This window comes from Daphnia magna, linkage group LG5 (assembly GCF_020631705.1).
Source record: "Daphnia magna isolate NIES linkage group LG5, ASM2063170v1.1, whole genome shotgun sequence".
In the NCBI taxonomy this organism is placed as follows: Eukaryota; Metazoa; Arthropoda; class Branchiopoda; order Diplostraca; family Daphniidae; genus Daphnia; species Daphnia magna.
The window spans coordinates 2,871,478-2,893,695 of NC_059186.1; the positions used below are offsets into that span (position 1 = coordinate 2,871,478).

Below are 22,218 nucleotides of genomic sequence, written 5' to 3' on the forward strand. Positions count from 1 at the left end.
CTCCACTCGTTGTGCTGGAATCTCGTTATCTTCACCAAACTCATTTATTGGGATCAGCGGATCATTTTCCATAATTCCTGAATGTTGATCGTAGTTTTCCTCTTCCATTTCAACATGCAGTAGTGGAGCAGCATTTAATATCTCTTGAGCATCATTTTCGACAATAGCCTCATCTTTTCGTACTACTGGCTGGACCTCATCATGAATCACCTAACGAAAAAAAATTGAGAATACTCAACTATGAATACAAAAAAATCGATATTAAATTGTAATTTACCCCATTATGATCTAGAACGTTTGCAGCAGCCATTTCTTCAACTTCTTGCGTCACATCATGAACGGGTTCCAGCTGACATGCAAAGAAAAGAAAAAATAAAAATTCAAAGTCTGGTACAATGAAATTTTTTTTTTTTTTTTTTTTTTTTTGTTACCAAGCCAAGGATTTCTGTTGTGAGAAGAAGTGGGTCAAATAGACTGTTTTCGTTTAGTTTTTCTTCATCACCGTCAAAGTCGTTAATCAGTAGATCTTCATTGAATATTACGTCGCGACTCGTGATGAATTTTCTTGACACTGGTTCCCATAACTTCCATCCTTTTATTTCTTCGTTGTAGCCCACTAACCAGCATGGCACTGCCTTTGGATCCAGTTTCTTCCTTAAACAGTCAGGAATATGCGCATAGGCTCGACAACCGATCACTCGTAGATTATCTAGATTAGGTTTCTTTTTGTAAAATAATTCAAATGGAGTCTTGGTAGATGACCTTGAGAGTGTACGATTCAAGACATAAATAGAGCTTCGCAGAAATTCTCCCCATAATTCTAATACTCTTTTGTTGCTTTTCATTAACAAATTAGACGGGTTGTTTCTGCTCATGTAAAGAGCACTGCGTGTAGACTCCACTGCAGTGCGATTCAATCTCTCGCTCACACCGTTTTGCTGGGGTGTATAACGATTTGTTGTTTGATGAATAATGCCACGTTCTTCCCGCCAGCTTCTGTTCTTCTTATACTCCACACCTTGGTCAGTTCTCAGGATCTTTACTTTCTTGTCCGTGGTTGCTTCCACAAATGCCACAAATTTAAGGAAGTAGTCGTCGGCTTCCGATTTGTTCTTCATAAGATAAACCTTAGTCCAACCACTGAAGTCATCTTTGAATAAAACGAAACAGGTCTCTCCATTTGGTGTTGGAACGTTGACAAAACCGACATCAGAGTGAATGATTTCACCTACTTCTTTGGCTCTGCTACGACCTGTAGGAAATGGAGACCTATGCATTTTACCGAAAATGCATCCTTCACATAGGCCGTGTTCCAAATTTTCTTTCTTGAGGGTCAAACCGTCGACAGAGTTACTTGATATCATCTTCAAAATAATTTTGTTGTTTAAATGAGCTAATCTTTGATGCCAGAGTGTGAGGGAGGTTTGAGCCTTTGCAGCAGTAGCCGTAGATACTTCTTTGCTTGGATTTTTGGCAACTATCTTCAAATGGTACAAGGATTGGCCAAGCCTTTGACCCACCATAACGTCTTTACTGTTCTTCTTGAAATAGACATCATTGTCGATGAAGTGTGCGGTGATGCCAACTTCTGTTGCTGCACCAATAGAAAATAAATTTGTACCAAGTCCTGGGACGAAAAGAACATTTGTGAGTTCTCCTTCTTTTCTCTCGCCATCCACAAGGGAGTACACTTGAATCTTTCCTACTCCAAGTACTGACAGCTGGGCTGATCCTATACCATTGACGTGCCATGTCCCTTGAGGAACTTCTTTGAAGGTAGTAAAAAAATTTCGTTGTTCAGACATGTGGTGCGTTGCGCCAGAATCAGCGTACCAGTCTGTCGGCTTTCTTGCTACGAAACAGAAGGAAGACAAGGCAGAAAAACCATTGTTGTCGTTGTTCAGGTTGCGGTTGTTATCGAATTTGTTCTGCCTTGAAGATCTTTGTTCTTCATTTCTTCCTTTGTTTCTGCACGTAAAAGACTTATGTCCTGGTTGGTTACACGCCCAGCAGTAAATTTGATCAAAGTTAGGGCCTCGGTGAAAGCCTCTTCCACGAAAACCATTGTTACCGCCACGATAACCACCTCGATAACCACCTCGATAACCTGAAGAGCTGCCTCGATTACCTCTTAAGCCTGGATAGCCTCCTCTAACACCATTATAACTTTTGCTTGCTGCGTAGGCGTTCTCTGAATTACAATCAGCTGCCTGCTGTTGCTTGTTGTTCGGGTGAGACGCAAAAAGGCAATATCTGCCGGATTTGGTCCGTTGGTTCTGCTTTTCATTCTTGTTTCCTCAAGTATTAGACGTGATGTAAGACTGGAAATCGAACGCTCTGCAAGCGGAACACTTTCCCATGCCGAAATAAAGTTATAGTAGCTCGGAGGTAGCGTTTGAAGGATCCTCTCAATAAGTTGTTGATCGGTGACGGGAGCCTCAACACTCTTGAGTTCTTCTGCCATCTGTCTCATTCTATTGACATGAGCTGATACAGTGTGTCCTATTTTACGTAAAAGATTGATATAAAACTTTTGTTCTTCCCCTATATTAATAAATTTTTTTTTTTTTTTTTTTTTTTTTTTTTTACCAGGGTCCATTAGATACTGAAAGAATTTTGCTGTGAGTTGACTTGAATTAGCCACTGCTACTTGTGCATATTCCTGAGCCAGCCTGTTCCACATTTCAGCTGACGTGGCAGATCCTTCAATTGAAGTTTGATATATTGGCTCGATATTGTAGTAAATAATGGAACAGGCATCAGTATCTCTTTCAATCCAAGTGTCGATAACATCTTGATTCGTTACTTCATTTTCATCGTTAAACGTCTGTATTGAGATAAAAACATCTGATTTAGTAATTTTGTTTTTCTTGTGTCAAAATCAAAAATATAATATTCATATTCGGATTCCCAATGACAATCAATTCATTCTGAAAATTCCAACAAGAAAAAATTAATTTCTCAACAACATTCTTCACCTTATTGGTGGAATCCAGCAAAATGGCATAAAAAAAATGTTCACTCGTCACCAATTCACTCGTCACCTTATGGGTGGAATCCAGCAAAATTGCATTTTAAAAAATGTCACTCATCACCAATTCACTCGTCACCTTATGGGTGGAATCCAAAAGAAAATCACTGGGATGTGATCGTCACCTCACGGGTGGTATCCAAAAAAAAATGAATCTGAACATTTACTATGACCAACATCACCTTATGGGTGGAATCCCAAAAATTGACGTAACAGAATTCACTGTGGAAAATCTTATTTCCTACTCAGTGGAAATCAAACCTTAAATAACGATACCATCATATGCTTCTAAAAATTCATCTACTCATGCGAACAAAGTGTTTTGTTAAAGTAATTACCTCTGCTGGTTTTGGATCTTGTCCGAGCACAAGTTTTTCCAACTTCTTCCTTCTGAGTTTGAGCATGACACCATACCGCCATTGGGGAAAATTAATTCCATTAAACTTTGCATAATCCCTCAATTCATTAGCAGATAAATTTTGAGTGGCCATTTTTAAACCTCATAAAAAAAAAACGTTATTCTGGGCCCATAACCTGTTAAGAATAATATTTGACAAGCAGTTTATCAAGTAGTGATAGTTTACTAAATAAGTTCAAACAGCAGATATATATATTTAAATTACAATATATAGTTTACTTTTATACTTACTAGATGTAGAAACAAACCACTAATTGAGAAATCAAAAAGCACGCGACAGGGTCAGTAGCTGTCTAAAGCTGTCTGAAAGAGAAGTGAGAGTAGGGAGTGCTAAACAGCATCCCTATACCCAAGCGCATTAATTTCACACGAATGAAAGGAGAGAAGGGTTTGCCATATTTATTTAATGTCAACAGATTTCGCACATATTTTACATCAACAGTTTGTATTCACAATCAATTGCTTTTGATCGGGTTGCACAACCAAAATCAAACTACCCGATCACAACGTGACGCAGCACAGGTTGAAAAAAAGGACAACCCGCAACCTGCCAACCCGCCCCGAAAGCCAAAATGACCCACTCGATCAGCAAAAAAGCTACCCGATCAACACGGGCCGAGCCCTAAATGTCATTCGGGGCTATAGATATAACGGAAGTTAAAACTGACATTTACCGTGGAGTGGAATTAATTGGTTTTCGTTGCACATAGTTGATTATTTTATAGTGCTTTCTTTATTGAGACAAAGAAAAATTGGTCGAACGCAAAAATAGAAGTTCGTTCTTCATTTACTCATGCGATCCGCTGTTAGTGCAATTTTGTCAGCCCCGGCCCCTGAGTCAAATATGTCTCACCCAGACTACAGACAAGTAAATGCATTACATTATTTCATAAATGGATGGATACTTAATTTGCACTTGCATTTTAGACAGCCCATGACCATGCTGCTTTGTTAATTATGGTGAGGCATCTTGGGTCAAAGCTCAACACAAGAAACTTTTCTAGGCTCTATGAACGCATCTCAAAGCAAAATTCTTTTAGAATTAAGGATAGCTCAGGAAGTGTGCGTACCATTTCAGCCCGGTTTATTAAGTCTTATCCTATAGAAAACAATGAATGGGGAGATTTCCAAGTCAGTTGATATTTCCATTTATAGCTCTATTTTGTTAAAACATCATCTGACTTCTTGATAATTAGACTCACCGTAGAGTGCTTGGTCTCATTTGTGTTGGTGAATGCACAAATACACAAGAAGTGAGTGAGCTTAGCAAAATTCATGAGTCCTTGAGATCTAAATTCAGTGGGACCTTGTATGATTCTTGCTGCCTTTTTTTGGGTTTACAACATGATGGTAAGTGGTTGAATGATAAAAAATTCATGTCAAAGAATCTAACTTATTTGTTTGCATTATGGAAAGGTACCCCCTATGTCATGTCTGCTGTTGAGCATTCACCAAAGGAAAAACAACAACCTGTGCTCTCTAAAGATCAAGAAAATTCATCCATGTCCAGTAAAACCCACAGTACTCCAACGGAGTCCTATCTTCCGTCTTGCAGCGATGCTGAGGGACCTAGATCCTCCAGTATTAGCGATCATGATAGTTTTGATGAAACACCGACCGCTATGAACATAAGTAACATCGCAAGCAAAGTAGTATCTCATCCGTCTCGCACCCTCTATTATCCGAGTTTGGACAAGTGTGTCACTTTAGAAACAGATTTGCAGGTACTGAAATGAATATTAGACTGACGCTAATATTGTCTAGCAAGTGCCTTTCGTCTTGCCAGTTCATGAAGTTTTCTGTCTATATTCCAGGATTTTGTGTCATCGCTCTTTTGGGTATTGGAATCTAAAAGGCTCGTCTCTATTGGCAATATCGACAAGGAGAAGCAGCCTTTTTTGTGTGCCCCATTTGAACGAAAGGATCTCATCGGTGTGCTCTGAATTTGGCAAATATTGCGTTGCCGACGGTTCACTTTATTTTTGTACATGCATTTTATTTTTATAGGAATGGATTTAGAATCTCGAACACATCGGAAGCGTTGCATTGGTCGTTGGAGGAAACAAGTTGGAGATTTATCTCTTCAATCAGGCCTAATTGCCGAAGCACTGGAACATTACCAAGCGGCAGCCGATGTCCTTCGACCAGCGAACGATTGGTAGCGAAGTCGTAGATTAACCTTATCGAGAAGTGAATTACCGAATATCGTATAGGCTTTGGCTTGCTGGCGCTTTCGAAGGACTTTGTGCCGCCTCTATCACTCTTCTATATCCTCATCTTCGGCGGCCCACGGCCATTCAGAGAAATGGATCACTAACAGGCGAAGGATTCAATGGTCGAATAAGGTATATTATAATCATCCCTTAAGCGCAAGCGCAGAAAACCCTTTAAACGCAAATAATTCAGAGAAATTTTGATCACAAAGAAAAGAAAAATTGCTGTAACATCCGTTTATAGTGTTGAAGTATTTACACTGAAAGCTGGTGTATATCAGTTGACAAACAAATGTACCGTGATTTTTTAATTGCTTGTCCTATTTCAGGTCGAATTCTTCTGGAGCAGGAGTTCGTTCTCTTCCTCCTGATATCGATACCCATCAGCATTTCCTGAAGAATCGTTTGAAATTCAAACATGCGTTGGGACCAGATGAAGTTATTGAAAAGTATCACGAAGCTGTGGTCCATTACTCCAAGTACCGTAATGCTGGGGTAATTGAAACAGAGGCGTCCATTAAGGCTGTACATGTTCTTATTGAACAGGTTAGGTTTAATCTCTGTATTTTTATTCAAAAAGCTGACTTTTCGTTGGTTGACAGAGAAAATACCTTTCGGCTGCAGAATTCCTACAAAACGTAGTTTTCATCAATTTACACCTATCCGATGAAGAAAAGGTACATACCTTTATGGATCTTTAGGTTTCTAAACGATTTGTTTGTGAAAAATGCATTTTATTTTTATTGTTTATTGATTTTTTGATTTTATTTTTTTATTTATTAGATACAAAGATTCACTGCCCTATCAGAGCTTTATAACCAACTAGGATTTAAACGTAAAAGCTCTTTTTTTCGCCGCGTGTCTGCGATGCGTTGTGTTGCTCCTATGACAACACTTCAACCGAACTGGACACTTTGTTATCAGCTTCTCTTTGAATCGATTGGTGGTTTTAAGCTTTCACTTGATCCTGGCGTGTTATCTTACGGTAGCCTACCCAATACCCTGTTTTACCTCATGTCCTAGATATTTAAGCTTGAATTCTTTTGAAAATATTGCAGAACACGCTAATGGATGGCCAGCTTTGCAAGTTCAGATTTTGCAAGAACTAACTGGAACAGCACGACGCCTAGGCAATGTTCCATTGGCTATTCGCCACGCCTCTTTACTTGTGCACCTACTCCTGATACAACAACAACAAGCGGGTACAGCGGCAATCTTGTCAAATCAAGAGCAAGCAGAAATGGCTAAACAGCTTGAACAGCTATCGCAACGGTCGGAGACGCCATTGCATCCGGGACCACTCGCACTTGAAAATGGCACCATAATTCCCCCGGTTTCCTTGACTCTTTTACCGAAAATTGTTAGCTTTAAATTGCAGCCGCCGGGAGCTGTCTTGGCCGCCCAAAGGCTGGTGCCTGAGGATGAAATCAACAATGGTCCTTTTTTGTTTACCCCTATTCAGTTCGGATCTTTTAGGAAGCAACCAACAAGAAAAACACAAGTTGAAATGGGTAAACTATGTTTTCTTTTTCTTTTTTTTTTTTTTTTCTCATCTATTTTTTTCTCATCTATTTTTTTTAACCGTCTGTTTAAACGAGTTTTTAATAGTCTTCGAATATTTGTATCATAGATTTCCAATGGGTGGAAGGCGACCGATGTGAAGTCATAATGCTAGTCATTAATCCTTCCGCTTACGAATTGCGCGTTTCCAACATACAATTGTTGACCGAAGACGTTGAGTTTGAACCAGAAACAACGAGCGTTATCCTTCCTCCAACTCTTGACCCAAAAACAACCGCTCCTACACCTGTAATCCTAAGTGGTAATATGTTTTCAAGTCATAGTTTTTTCCTTTAGTTTTTTTTTTATTATTATTATTTTTTATTTTATTTTTTTTTTTCTTCTTCTCCTCCGTCTTTTCCTTCCGTTGTCATCTTTTATTCCAGATTCTGCTTGCTTCAATTTTCCTTTTTTTGCTTAGTTTTATACTTTTTTTCTTTCTTTGTACATGTTTCACAATCTTCCAGTTGTTATTTATTTATTTATTTATTTTTTTGTAGGCATACCACGTAAACCTGGACTTCTTAAAATTGTGGGTTACTCGATGACCGTGCTTGGTTTAAAGAACCACTGTAAATTGAAAAGTGCTATGCCTTTGATGGGCAGTTCTTTCTTTTCAATTCATGTGGTCCCTGCTTTACCCCGTTTATCTGTCCAGATTGCCACGCCGAATCAGTAATCAAATACGTCGTGCAATATGACGTCCGTTTCATTATATTTAACTTTTATTATGCTCTTTCCTTTAGCAATTTAATCACCACCTCAGAATCTCAGTCCGTATCAGCAGCTAGCTCAGTACAACTTTATGCGGGACAAGGTACTGAATGTAATTTGTCGTTGGTCAATACGAGCGAGGCTTCGGTGGAGTCTTTTGACTTGGAATTAGTCCATGCCAACCGATTGTCGTCTAATCAAGTTTTCAGCGTCAGGTAAAAGTTCTATATACATGATTTTTTTAGAGTCAAAATTTTTTTATTTGGTATTCCTTTGGCAAATTTCAGCATAGATAATCTGAAAGCTCAGCTTCCATGGCAACCTGGTACGGCCGTGAGCGTCACCGTCTATGTCCAGGGGGCCAGTGATTTTCTCATGCCAGCCATGAACGATTGTCTTACAAATCTCCACTCGGCGGACGACTCTGCCAGTCTTCCAAGCTTATCTGGTATTTCAATCAACGCGAAAATAAAAAGGCTGTTCCCATTTTGATGCATCGCTTGATTTGAATATTTTGAGCAGGTCCACCATCAATATTTTCGCGACTGAGCAGTCATACTGGAGTTACTGGTTCCCCACGTAACAAAGCCAAGCGAGCCGAATCTCTTGTATCAGTCCGCTCCGGAGCATCTAGTGTCAGATCCGGAGGAAGCAGCAATCTTCGAGTAGCCGAATGTCACAGCAACAGTCACGTTGCTCCTCGCACTGTTGCAGCTCTGCTTAAACTACAGTATTCTGGGGGTCCAGGATATACAGCAGGGTTTTGTAGGTCCACTAGTGTTGCTTTGACTGTCGAAATATTACCGTCAGTCATTATTACCAAGTGGGACGTACTACCTGCAGAAACCCCTTCGCACTGTTATCTTGTGCTCGACATCCTAAACGCAACTCAGCATGGTAAGACAATCATTATTTAAGGCTTTAAATTAATGAAGAATACGTGAAATGCCCATAATTTTTACATACAAATGTCAACAATAGCTGTGTACTCTTTCTAATGAAGTTAAGTTTCATTTCATTTTTACAAACGTAGCTCTATTGTTGACAGTATTAAACCACAACATATTTATACTGATTAAAGCAAAATATACGATAGGCCTTTAATATAGTAGAGTGTTCGTTTAAGTGGAATGGCCGTATTTTTGCTCTAACCTTATTTACTTGGGAGGCGCAATTCAATTAATCGGTTAGTTTTCTTACATTGGCAGAAATGGAACTCCAGTACAGCAGTTGCAAACACATTGCTATTGAAGCACAAGACACGTGTCGTATCCCTGTGCCGGTGGAACGATGCCCTTTGGTCAAATTAGCACACGTTTATACCGAAAGTGATCTGAATCCGGAGCAGCAGCTTGAAAAAATCGCCAAGATATGCTGTGAACATGTATCTTCTTTGGTCGAACTGAAATGGAGCATCTCGGGTGTCAACCAAAGTTCTTGTACTTCCACCGCTGATAGCACGGAATATAATTCCCCTAGGCCAATAAAAGGCAAAGCCTCATTGAGTAGCCTGCGCATAGCATCATCTATGTTGGACCTTCTTCATATCCCTCCTATCCAATTGGAGATTGAATTAAATCAAGAAACGTGGTCGGCTGAGAGAGCCGAATTTGTCTGTTCAGTGGGTGATGTGTTGGACGTAACTGTCAATTTGTTCAACGCGTTAAGCAAATTTTTGGGACCCCTGAACCTGCAGATAGCCGTATACCAAGACCTACAAAATGGTACATTTCATCGGCGATTAGATACACGTCTCCTAACTATTGGGTCAGACCGTGCTGTCGTCGGAAAGGTATTAAAATTGCTTTTTTTTTGTTTAGGTTCAAACCTGTTACTTTTCTTAATTTTGCCCTTTTCTTTTTAAGATGGATCCAAATAGTAGCTACAAACATAATTGTGGCATAATATTTTTTACGCCTGGAAATTACAAACTAGATGTGGTTTGTTCACTCCAAATTTCAACGCAACATAGAGAGTCAAAATTCAATATGTCATATGATCCAACTCACGAACAACATATTTGGAAATTTGTCCCTTCCGTTGAAATCATCGTTTCTGAACCGTGACCTTTGAAGAGTAAGATCACATTGAAGTTGTAATTGGAACTTGTTAGCTTTCCAGTTGTATAAATGAGTAAATATCATCTGACTTGGCTGTAAATTGCTAACCATCCATGGTTATTTGCCCTTCAATTGAAAACGGTGTTGTGTTTGACACTTTAATTTGCAGTTTTTATGGCGCTTTTTGTTCAAAGTTGAGCTCTCTTTAGTCGCCCGTGTAGTCATAACCACCAAGACGAAGGACGGACGGTTTGTTTCTGATATTAAAAACATGTAATGCTGCTGTATTTCGAATTCAAGTGTCAAAGTAGACTCCATTGTAAATTTTAGGTAAAAACAAAGTATCCTGAAGAAATGATATTGTCCGTAGCAATATCTGGGATTGGCGAGAATTCCAAGTGGAAAGTCGAAGGGTCTGCCTGGAAGACAGTAATGTCTGATGGAGACCCCATAACCGGAGTAACTGAGCCATTGGGGTATCGAAAAGTGCAAGAATAGGTTAGGTACTACGAATAGTGGTAGCATGTGGAATGTATGGAACCCACTCGAAGGACGACTGTAATTACACACTGCTCTTATCCTGTCCCGAGACTCGACCACACTGGCGACACATATACCAGTCAAAATATTTAGAAAAAGAAACGCGTGAACAAATTTCAAGGACGCGCTTTTTATGATTTTTCGGGAAACTGTCGGCGTTTCAGACCCACTCCCAATGTCGGCACAAAGTTCCTAGTAATTCTGAAAATCAAGAAAAATATATCAGGAATCCATCTCAGTAGTAGTGCCACACGTTTATTCAATCAAACGCTACTAAAAAAAAAAAAAAATATATATACAGTCATGCTTGCAAGTTTCTTTAGCAGGCAAATGGGTCTATATCCTTTCATTTTGTTTGGACGGAAGGGATACTATGGTGCCTACCATACCCTCGTTTTCTTTCCATTCTTCTCTTCCTCTACGTTTCAGTCAATTTTCCTACTTTTAATTTTGCACTTTTTTCGCGGGTTGCAAAGAAAGAGAAATAGGAATAGCATAAAGGGGTACGGTAGGCACCAAAGTATCCCCTCCATCAAAAAGAAATAGAAGGATATAGACCGATTAGCCTGCTAAAGAAACTTCCAAGCATGACTGTATATACTATATATATGTAGAACACGGTGAAAAACGGAAGTGACGAAAGAAATTAACGAATTTCGGCATTTTAAAATTACGTTTTTTCCTGATGCAAAGTTACGTCACATTTTGTTTATCAACACTAAGGAGTTGATGGCAGCTTTTTATCTTGTTTCAGTTTCCCTTTTTCCTTTTACCTTTTGTTCGAATTCTCAGACTGTCAGACAGAGTTCCGACAAATGATGAAAACACGAACTAAAGAAAACGAGGAGAAGAAGAGGGAGGAGAAGAAATAGAAAGCCGTTTGAGAAACGCTTGGCTCCCTCTGGCGCTGGAAAATGCTTTAAAATGGGAGGAGCTTGAGCAAAATAGAATTGAGGCCAAAATACTAAAAAGGCCCGTTGTGCGCTAACTCACCGCCAGTCGAGCTGTCACTATCACGCTCACCATTTTACACGACTCACGGCTATTGGAAGCAGAAAAGACAATCCCGACAGTGAATTGTCGGTTATTTCTTCGTTTTCAATCGAGGAATATTAAGTGGAACGCAGAGCCAAGGTAAACCTCTTTCGAAAATAAAACAAAATTAGATTTTAAAAATTCACCTAAATTGTTCCTTCTTTTGTCGATGCCGGAAAAGGGCGTGCCCGTGACGTGGTCTGCCGTTCTCTTTCTCGTGTTGTACCAGTCGTCTACAATTCGACCTTTTAAACAATAAAAACAGCCAAAAATCGAGTGAAACTTTAAGCAACGCACGTTAAATATCGTCACTGCCACTTTCCACGGATTAACAGGTACACAGTAAAATATCATTATCTGCATTGGACTTGACATTGATTCGATGATTTACAGATAATCTGGTAATCTCAAAGCGATTCTGGTTGACAAGTCAACGTTGTCCAGCGTCAAATTACGTGTTTTCCCGTTCGGCAAAGTCCTGATTTCACCGCTCTTACGTCCAACTCAACTGAAAATGGACTCGCCATCATCTTCAAGTCTTGCTGGAAATGTACACGACATTCAGTTTGATCACAAAAATTTTATGTAAGATTCTTTTTTCTTGTTTTCAACCGAAAAATTTATGCCGATAATAATTTGTTTTTTTATTTCTTTGCCATGTTTAAAGGTACTATGCATTTGAAAGGTGTGATGCCTCGTTAGCTCAGCTGTTCTTGAAGTCTGATGACCCAAAAAAATACAACGGACCGATGCCACATCATATTGATGCTTTGCTTCAATTAGCTTCTGGTCTCGAACACATTCATTCCAAGAATTTAGTTCACGGAGACATCCAACCAGAAAATGTCCTGATCTCGGTAGGATCTGCTGGCAAAGATGAGACAACTCTCAGATGGGCAAACGTTGGACAAACCAGAAACGTCAGTGAACGAGGAAAAGGGAAAACACATCAACTCGGGGGAAATAACGCGTGGTTAGCTCCTGAGTTGCTGTCGCTTAAACTAAACAGCAACGTAAAAGAAAACAATTACAAAGAGGCTGCCAAGAGCGACGTCTTTGCACTAGGACTCGTTTTTGGAAGTCTATTCTTGAACGGTGAACATCTCTACGGTTCCATAGAAAATGAAAAAGAAATTTCCCAAAACATAATTAAAGGGAATCCCATCAACCTGCAAAGTAATTCCTCATTTAGACAAGAATCCTTTTTTTTTTTTTTTTATTAATAGATCTTGACTCAATTTTAGAAATCGATGGCAAATTACGCGACTGTTACGAGAATGACCTATTGAAAAAAATGTTGGAAAACGACACTGGTAAAAGGATGACATCAACACAAGTGGTCGACCAATTAAAATCGATCAAAGATAAGGTATAACTAATTTAATGCTAGTCAAACAACCATCTTTACAAATTTCAATTTATACACTTTAGATTGCTGGAAAAGAAAATGAATTGCTTGAATTGTGTGGGCGTGACAATCGATTGGATCTAACGGAAAATATTCAAAACTTCATTCAGTTCGGAATTAATGTGAACGCAAAGGACAACGGTGGAAGGAATGCGCTCCATCTTATGTGTCAAAACTATTCCAGCCCGAAATTAATCGACGCAATTCAACTTCTCATCGAAAACAAAACCGACGTGAATGCAAAGGACAACGATGGATTGAATGCAATTCACTTTTTGTGTCGATACCATTCAAGCCAAAACTTAATTAAAGCAATTCAAATCTTGATTCAATTCGGAATCGACGCGGAAGCAATGACCAACGATGGATCAAATGCTCTTCATTATTTGTGTCGATACAATGCAAGCCAAAATTTAAACGACGCAATAAAAATTTTCACCAAGCTCGGATTGGATCTCATGACAGAGGACAACAACGGATGGGATGCATTATTTTATTTGCGTAACAAAGATAAGAAGGAAATGAAAATTTGGTTCGACCGCGATGCTCTTCTCGGGCGAGGTGGCTTTGGATTAGTATTTAAAGGAAAGTTTGGAGGTCGTGAAGTCGCAGTAAAAAGAGTTGAATTACGCCATGTCGACAAAAGAGAAGAAGAAGCAATGCTCAAGTTAGAACATCCAAACATCGTCAAACTTCTTCACTGTGAAAAGGACAACGACTTTATGTAACATATTTTTTATCGTTTTAAATAACAATATAATTTCAAAATTGATTTTTTGTTTTCGTTAATGTGTTCAAGGTACTACGCATTGGAATTATGTGTCGCTTCTTTAGATCAACTGTTTTTGGAGTCGGATGATCCCCAAAAATACGAAGGACCCACGCCACGTCAAATCAAAGTTTTTTCCCAATTAGCTAATGGACTGGAATACATCCATTCAAAGAAATTAATCCATCGAGACATTAAACCGTGTAACATCCTCATCATGAAAAGTCCTGGCAAATATCAAGAGATAATAATCAAATGGTCTGATTTTGGACTGGCCAAATCCGTCAATGAAAAGGGATTACACTCGTGGACTGGGGTGAAAGGAACCAAAACTTGGTACGCACCCGAAGTGCTGGAAAAACTCATCAACGGAGAAAAGGCGAAAGAGGAAGAGTTTTGGGGCACCGTCAAGAGCGATGTGTTTGTCCTGGGACTCATTTTCGGTTATCTTTTCTTGAAGGGAGAACATCTTTACGGTTCCAGCAAAAAAGAAATTCATGAAAACATAATTGAAAAAAAACCGGTGAATATGCAAAGTAATTCCCAATTTAATTCCATACCTTTTTACTTTCTAATAATAAAGATATTGTTGGATTATTATAGAAATTAATGGTGAATTGCGCAAATATTATGAGGATGACTTACTAAGGAAAATGTTGGAAGACGACCCGCAAAAAAGAATAAATTCGAAAGAAGTCGTCGAACAACTGGAATCCATCAACAATAAGGTAATATTATATATTATGTCCTAAGTTAGGAAGTAAGAACCTTATCGTAAATTTGTCCAATCTAGCTCACTGAAAAAGAAAAAGAATTGCGTCAACTATGTGCCCGTGACTCTTCGTCTGGTCTAATAGAAAAAATCAACGACTTAATCCAACTGGGAATTGATGTCAATGCAAAGAACAACGATGGATGGAATGCGCTCCATTTGTTGTGTGGAAACAATTCAAACTCGAATTTAATCGACGCAATTCGACTCTTAATCCAACTGGGAATTGATGTCAATGCAAAGGACAAATATGGACAGAATGCGCTCCATTATTTGTGTCGGAACAAATCAAACTCGAATTTACTCGACGCCATTCGACTCTTAATCCAACTGGGAATTCCTGTCGTATCCGATGGCCACGATGCGCGCTCTATTTTACGCAGCAATTATAGAATAGAGAACGAGGACGAAATCCTAAAACTACTGGACGAAGCAGCTCTCGTTTGAATCCTGACTCATTTCCTGGCGATGCAAAGCGCTTAGTCGACGGTGACATTAAAATAGGCGAGTGTCTCATACTCGAAATCTTTAACCACTAAAATTGTAAAATTTCTCGCTTTCTCTGCTGTAACACACCGACTGTTTGACTTTTCCTTTCAAAAATACAAAAATGTGACTGAATCGCCGTGTTGTGAATTCATTGACCCTTTAGCCAAGTTGAATGCAACTCATTCGACCATTTTTTAATTCCTCGAGTGGTAGAGCTGGTAAAATAGAAGAGTAAAAGTGAAGTGAAATCGAGTGGAAAGCACCAAACGTTGCCTTGTTGCAAACCGCATGTGCGTAAAATAGAAAATGATAGAATTAACGAGCATATCCAGATGAGAATTACAAAGATTCTGTTTTACGATTGATGAAGTTTTCTTCGTCCACTAAGGGGCGAATAAAAAACAACTTTTTCATATGGAGAACCACAAGAAAAAATCAAGAAACAAAAAAACAAAATTTTAAATGTTGCAAGGTCATCCAACACTTATCGTTGGTTTAAAACTCATTGCTAATTAGCAGAGTGATTTTTGTGCAAAAAAAAAAATTGCCTCAAGTGAAGTGTCAAAGTGCGTGGCTCACATAAACAGCCCAGCCATTTGATAATTCAAGTGTTTAAATGACGTAGCAATGGAATGCAATGGAAGCAATGGAAAACATCATCTAGTGAACCAGTTAAGCCCTTGATGGCTCAACATTTGTTGTGTTCCGAGTATCGAATGGAATATTCGAGTTCCTTGTTTTGAATCCTTGAATGAATTTATTTGATCTCCGTCCACGTCTTTTTTCCCATCTAAAACAAATCCTTGTTTGAAATGGACATTAACGTTCTGTGAAAATAGCACTGGTTTTTAGAATTTTGCTGGAGTCACTTGCTGTTATGGACGATCCAGTTGGTGTCAAGGTGTCGCTTGTAATTATTTCACATCTACTGCGAAATCGAAATGTGGATGGCTAAAGAAATCGGCTCAGACGTATTCTCTCATCCTGGAACTTCACCGGATGTCAAAACCGTCGTACCATAACTTGTCCTGCAGACACCGAGACCTTTGAGACAGAAGTCAAAGAATTAGACTGCGGATGTGATACAACTCGATTAGCAATCAAAGCGACAAGACGTACGATTAACCATAATCAGAAGGCGACAACAGGATCGCGCATTAGTCAAGGACAATGTCAACCTCCGGTGTGGATGTAACAAGTCGGATACATTCGAAGTGGAGCTAGCTTGCCTTGATCAAAGAAAATTTCAGTCAACTTTGGTAGACATTCCATTGACTGATGCACTAAGGATGCTTTTGTGTGTACTACTCCATGTTTATAAGAATTGAACTGGAAATAGCTGATTCACTTTTGAGCTTCTTTGATCATCATCATCAGCCTCTGTGGCCTAATGGATAAGGTACCGGCCTCCTAAGCCGGGGATTGCGAGTTCGAGTCTCGCCAGAGGTAATGACTCATCTGTCGTTTAATTATTTAGTACCACAGTCTATATTGAATCATGTATACTTATAACAGGTATCTGTTCTGGATTATAATACCGGGCCAAAGCAGCGTAACGAGCAACGTAGGTCAATTGCAGAAGAAAACAAAAACTCAAAGCACAAATGCTGGAACCAAATTCATTTATTGTATCAGTATGAGATAGAAGAACAAACCCAAACTACAAGCATCATCCAAGTATAGCGCACCTCTAGCACTGGAAACAACTCATTAAAGGACAAAACCTTTCTGTAAACGAAGTTGACTCACCGTCTCACCGAAAAACTTTCAACAATCCTCAACACTCTCTGCCATCATCATAAGACAATTCTATCTCGCGGTGATCCTCTTACGGACGAGTTTGCACACACGGGAGGGCATTGACAAGCACTTTTAACGAAATAAAAGTGCGATATTACCGTCACAATCCTTCCAATATATGCAAACTAATTCCGTCAAGGAGGATCATTGCGAGACCTAAATTATCTTGTGTTTCAGGCAATGAATGGTCTAGGATCTGGTGAGAACTCGGACGTAGCACGAAACGGTTTGCGAACCAAGTCCTTCAGGGTCTTCTTAGTGCCTGGAAGTGGTTTCGTCTCAGCCGTCCGGTCTACTCGTGTGGTTGCATCCCACTGCGCTTGGAAGGAAGCCGGTGCCGCATTTCTGCAAGCAGGGAGGAACTCTCCACAGTCATTTTAGGTCCGAGTTCCGAAATCGGCCAAGTCAGGCACTCAGAAACCGCAGAGGGATCGTGTTGAGTAGAGGAGAGTGGGGGCAATTGAGACACAGGGCAATTGAAACAAAAATTGTTTCTCTCGCCGTATAAGAGGAATTTTCTTGAAAAAATTAGGGTTAATAGAATGAGGGGGTTTACAAGTTTAGAAAAATTTACGAGTTTTTGTATTCAAAACTTTTTAAGATATCTCGAAAAAACTGTTTTTTGTTCTCCGTCTGTTAAATTTGCGTTTTCAATTTTTTTGTTTTAACCCCTAAAACGCTACGCTTTAGCAATAAAATTAGTTTCAGATGATTTGCAATTCATTTTTCTACAATTTAATGTCATTTAATTTTTCCCTGCATTCTTAAATAATTTTATATAATTAAATGTAACGATGACCCTATTGCAGGGCAATTGAAACACTTTGTTTATATTCCCTGTCTGCGAGTGGTTGCATTTTTTTTGCAAGTATTTGACGTAATTCATTTAAACAAATGTAAATCATCATATTAACACAACTATAATACTTGTATTCGCTGTTTGGGATTTATTTTAAAAAGCATGTTGCTTAATGGTTTTTTTTTAAATTTAATTATTTAAATATTTTATACTAAATTACGATATAATTTATGCATATTTTAAAAATCTGTAAATCGCATTGTACCTAATGGTAAAATTTGATCACACTAGCAGTTGTGGCTGCTGAGATATCGTGATTTTCATTTTATGTGGGTATGAAGAAGCTTCCTTATGGAAAAACCCACGTTGCAATTGCGTCGACACACCGTTTCAATTACCCTGCTACCATGGAAATTGAAACACTCGAAGCGACCTCAGTTTTTTACAATTTACTACTATTATAATTAATCTTTTCTCATTAAAAAAAATATCGTTTAGTAGCTGAGATAATAGGCTACAATTCTATATAATTTTTATATTAAATTTTTCAGTTTTTTTTTCAAGAAATACAAAAAACCAAAAAGTGTATCAATTGCCCCCACTCTCCCCTACGTTGAGCGATTATCAGCGAAGATGTTCAGGAAAGAGACTCGTGAAAAACTTTAAAAGACGGAGAAAGATAAATCTGAAGAAAAACAGGCGACAAGTTTGGTATCTCTCTAAGAGATTTGATCATTTCTGAGACGTGAACGGGATTTTTAAATAAAAAGAAATACAGAGGTAAGTTGGAACTTTAGGTAAAGTATCCGTGGTTTGATTTCGTCCATACTGTGGTGGATGCAGGACAAATTTGCTGTTGATCAAATACGTGCAACTTAATTACAATCAATATGTTGTGAATCCTCTATTGCTTACACACTTATTTCCTGAGCAAGGCATTACAAGTTCCAGTCTCACGAAAGGTAAATCTATGTATTATTCAACACGATTTATTTGAGCTTTTACTCTAACTACATTGTTTCTCCTTGAAGATAATGATTGAAGCCAACAGTACAAATAATAGGAAAAACAAATTTAGTCTACCTACGGATACGTTTTGGTTAACTTACCGTTCAAGTTCGGAAAGAGCGTTTAATCGTTGTTGCCTTAACCTTGGCCACGTGCTGCTACGTCCAGGATTTTCACGATTCCGTCCAGGTTGCATATTCCATGACGTCCGCGTAATATAGATCGTGCATCGTGGCCATTGCATTTGACGCGTATTCCCTTTTGGATTAGGATCCGAATGACGTCGATCAAGTTCGAGCTTGAATTATTTTGGCTAAAATAATGGAGCGCATTCGATCCATTGTTGGTCTTCGTGTTCACATTGATCCCATGTTGAATTAAGATCTTAACTGCGTCGGTTAAGGTTGAGCTTAAATTGTGTCGACACAAAAAATGGAGCGCATTCCACCCTTTGTTGTCGTTGGCGTTTACGTCGATTCCATTTTTGATTAAGATTTGAATTGCTGTGATCAAGTCTGAGCTTGAATGAAAACGACATAGAAAATGAAGCGCATTCCATCCATCCATGTCTGTTGCGTTCACGTCGATTCCGGATTGGATCAAGAGTTCGATTGCGCCGATCAAGTTTGAACTTGAATTTTTTTCACTTAAAAAATGGAGCGCACTCCATCCGTCCTTTTCCTTTGCGTTTACGTCGATTCCGGCTTCGACCAACAGTTTCATAGCGTCGATTAAGTTGGAAATTGAATTGTATTCACACAAATAATGCATCGCGTTCCTTTCTCTTCTCCATTTGCATTCACGTCGATTCCGAGGCGAATTAAATCTTTGATGTTTTTGATTAAAGCAGGCGAAAATTCAGTAGCACATAATTGACGCAATTCTGCTTCTTTTTCAGCAACCTAAGAATAAATAGACAGTTATTCAGGTGATTACTCAATTGCATAAAACTTGTATACCACGTTGTTTATGGGTTTTAGTTGAACGACGACTTCTGTCAGTGTAGTTCTCCTATTATGGTCATCTTTCAACCTTTTTCCGGGTAGGTCTTCCGTGCGTAGTTCACCGTCCATTTCTACAATAAAAGATTTTAGTAATAGACCAGTTTCGGATGCTGCGTTGCAAAATTTAAAAAAATCCAGGGGGGTTTCGATTACAGGGGGAGATAGGAAAAAAGGGGGTTTTTGATTTATTTACCCTAGTAATACTTTTCCAATTCAGGAAATGTTCTAGAATACTACACTTTGAGACATTCTGCGTCTTCTCCAGTCATTTTAAATAATTAATCATCCCTAGTTTATCCATGAAAATTAATTCAAGTAAAAGGGTAGGGCGCTAGGGATGCTGTTTAGTATTTTTTGCGTTTAGGAGGGTGTCTTTATTTCTTCTTGCAATCAAGTAAATGTAAAGCGTATGACGATCTATTATCTATTATCCTGCAACACCTGATTCAGCAGGATGGGGAAGAAGACGAAACCATTATTCAAGAATTAGTTCGACCGTTTTTGGCTGCTTATGGAAATATGGAATCAAGTAGGGAAGGTCCAAGAGAGTTCTCAGGAGTTCAAGAATACATTGAGAGAACTATTACTGGATATTCGGACCCCTATTTCAAAAAACATTTCAGGATGTCCAGGCAAAGCTTCGAGGTATGATTACTAGTGAGATACGACTTGCTTATTTGGTGTAACCTAAATGTTATATTCTTTCTATATTTATTCAGCATTTAGCCCACATGATGGCAATATATTTAAATAGCAATGATTCTGGAGTGCCGGTTCAAACTAAACTGCTATTGACTTTGTGGACTTTGGCAAATGTTGAGTCTTTTAGAGGAATAGGAGATAGGTTTGGAATGTATATGGGTTTGTATTTATAAAATGGATACTATTGCGTTCAAATCTAAAGTAAACTATGTTATAGGAAACGTCCACTACATCTTTTTGTGTACTACCAGAGCATTCCGGCTCAATTCAATCAAATTAATCAAATGGCCAACCAGGGCCGAATATAGATCTATAACGCTGCAATTTAGTTTTCCCTACGCCATTGGTAAAAAAAAATTTACCAGTTTCCGTTAAGACACAAAACCTAATTAGTTATTGCATTTCATTTACGTGCACTCAAATAATTTAGGCAGTGTCGACAGTACCTTCATAAGGATTCGGAAACCACTCAAGAAGTATAATGTATATACAAATCGGAAAAAGTTTTGCGCCGTTACTCTTCAAGCTGTATCTAAACCAAATTTAGAGTTCATCGATGTATCCACTGGATATCCATCGTCGATGCATGATGCATCTGTTTTTGCTCACAGCCAACTGGGTCGCAATTTGTCTATATTGCTAGAGGGTACCCCGTTCGTGCTACTAGGAGACTCTGCCTACGGTTTGACCACTACACTAATGAAGCCGTATCCAGATAATGGGCGGCTTGATGAGGTATGGATTAAACACTGTTCTTCATTGGTATGTAGAACTGCATTGCAGCATGAAACATTTCAATTGGTGCTCATGTTCATGGTTATGTAAGGACAGTTTGTTGTCGGTTCGAACCATTCTTGTTTGACCACGCTAATGATGCGCAATAATAAAATTGTTGTATATCACATTTAAAGAAAATTAATAATATTTTACTTCAATCTTGCGTTTCAGACTGAGAAGAACTTCAACCGGGTATTGTCCCAAAACCGGTATGCCGTGGAACGATCATTTTCCCTTTTAAAAAGAAAATGGAGGCGTCTACGATATTTGGACATGCTTTTGTTAAATCGCATTCCAGATGTCATATTAACTGCATGCTGCCTTCATAATTATATAATACAAAGGGGAGATGTACAACCAGAAGACCAGTACCGAGAAGATGATGAGGAAAACGACGATGAAGAAGAAGAAAGGGACAGTGATAATAGTACGACAGCAGGTAAGCAAATAAGAAATAGAATAAAGTATTTGCTGATGTCATTTTATTACATTTCTGAATCAAATTGTAATACAATATGACACAAACACTTACTTTTCTGCTATTTTCTCAATAGCCGATGTCAAACGATCAAATATTGCATTTTATTGGGCTTGCCCAGACACCATTTCTTTCAGCACTTCAACTCTTTCCTTCTCGATAACAAGTATATCCGCCTTCCAGTCAATTTTTTTTCGAGCAGAGTTATCCACATGCGGTGGTAGCTTTTCCTTGCCCCCTCCATCATTAACCTCGGCAACGTGAAGCAATTTGATTGTTGCGTCTCCCCCGAATATTTCATTCATACGATCCGTCCATCGCCATGCTTTTGAATCGGCACCAGGCCTCCTCATCAACCACCACGTACGCTTCAGATTATAAATTTTCTTTGAAAGCTGGGCTGGAGTTCTGCCAAGAGCCACAAGTCCCTCAGCTTTAGTCATCTGGGAAAATATCATCAAATTGCAATATTAAATGTTTTTTTTTGTTAATTTTATATCTCATACCTTTTGCCATATTTTTAGCTTTTTGGAGTATGGCTGATCCAATTGTGGCTTGAATTGCTGAAATGAGTCAAGCAATAGGGCAGTTTGGCGAACTGACCACTTAACCGTCGTCTCCTCTGAATCCGATTCGTCCGC

At 38.8% G+C, this 22,218-nt stretch overlaps 4 protein-coding genes, 1 long non-coding RNA gene and 1 other non-coding gene across 8 annotated transcripts; 4 read left to right on the top strand and 2 right to left on the bottom strand.

Moving 5' to 3' along the window:
- Positions 1-2,122: 2,122 nt before the first annotated feature.
- LOC116916228 lies at positions 2,123-3,813 on the bottom strand. 2 transcript variants are annotated; one of them, XM_045174239.1, is made up of 4 exons: positions 3,681-3,813; positions 3,370-3,530; positions 2,590-2,827; positions 2,123-2,502 (listed from the first exon to the last, which is right to left on the bottom strand). In XM_045174239.1, exons 2-4 carry the CDS (start codon positions 3,520-3,522, stop codon positions 2,132-2,134), a joined length of 762 nt encoding a protein of 253 aa, XP_045030174.1. In that variant the 5' UTR covers positions 3,523-3,530; positions 3,681-3,813; the 3' UTR covers positions 2,123-2,131. The 2 variants fall into 2 exon arrangements, with proteins under 2 accessions (XP_045030174.1, XP_045030175.1); XM_045174240.1 differs by having other exon boundaries at positions 3,370-3,565; positions 3,681-3,788.
- A 238-nt stretch (positions 3,814-4,051) lies between these two features.
- Positions 4,052-10,096, top strand: LOC116933518 (trafficking protein particle complex subunit 9). Its single transcript, XM_032941278.2, has 18 exons — positions 4,052-4,317; positions 4,377-4,580; positions 4,646-4,799; positions 4,866-5,173; positions 5,264-5,381; positions 5,457-5,607; positions 5,663-5,794; positions 5,992-6,208; positions 6,265-6,339; positions 6,446-6,647; positions 6,721-7,173; positions 7,293-7,484; positions 7,723-7,897; positions 7,969-8,151; positions 8,224-8,384; positions 8,459-8,833; positions 9,145-9,728; positions 9,802-10,096. The coding sequence occupies exons 1-18, from the start codon at positions 4,243-4,245 to the stop codon at positions 10,000-10,002; spliced, it is 3,960 nt and encodes a 1,319-aa protein (XP_032797169.2). The 5' UTR covers positions 4,052-4,242; the 3' UTR covers positions 10,003-10,096.
- A 163-nt stretch (positions 10,097-10,259) lies between these two features.
- LOC116933521 lies at positions 10,260-11,367 on the bottom strand. The gene is made up of 3 exons (XR_004400152.2): positions 11,211-11,367; positions 10,542-10,737; positions 10,260-10,459 (listed from the first exon to the last, which is right to left on the bottom strand). It is a non-coding gene; the product is annotated as an uncharacterized LOC116933521 (long non-coding RNA).
- A 153-nt stretch (positions 11,368-11,520) lies between these two features.
- On the top strand, positions 11,521-15,141 carry LOC116933517. Of its 2 annotated transcripts, none has more exons than XM_032941276.2 (9): positions 11,521-11,670; positions 11,753-11,906; positions 11,965-12,156; positions 12,239-12,747; positions 12,798-12,940; positions 13,003-13,703; positions 13,779-14,284; positions 14,352-14,476; positions 14,542-15,141. In XM_032941276.2, the coding sequence occupies exons 3-9, from the start codon at positions 12,086-12,088 to the stop codon at positions 14,965-14,967; spliced, it is 2,481 nt and encodes an 826-aa protein (XP_032797167.2). In that variant the 5' UTR covers positions 11,521-11,670; positions 11,753-11,906; positions 11,965-12,085; the 3' UTR covers positions 14,968-15,141. The 2 variants fall into 2 exon arrangements, with proteins under 2 accessions (XP_032797167.2, XP_032797168.2); XM_032941277.2 differs by having other exon boundaries at positions 12,816-12,940.
- A 1,244-nt stretch (positions 15,142-16,385) lies between these two features.
- Positions 16,386-16,458, top strand: Trnar-ccu. Its single transcript has one exon. It is a non-coding gene; the product is annotated as a tRNA-Arg (tRNA).
- Positions 16,459-20,036: 3,578 nt separating this feature from the next.
- LOC116933523 (protein ALP1-like) lies at positions 20,037-21,618 on the top strand. Its single transcript, XM_045174447.1, has 5 exons — positions 20,037-20,265; positions 20,340-20,481; positions 20,540-20,668; positions 20,753-21,057; positions 21,271-21,618. The coding sequence occupies exons 1-5, from the start codon at positions 20,140-20,142 to the stop codon at positions 21,616-21,618; spliced, it is 1,050 nt and encodes a 349-aa protein (XP_045030382.1). The 5' UTR covers positions 20,037-20,139.
- Positions 21,619-22,218: the final 600 nt, after the last annotated feature.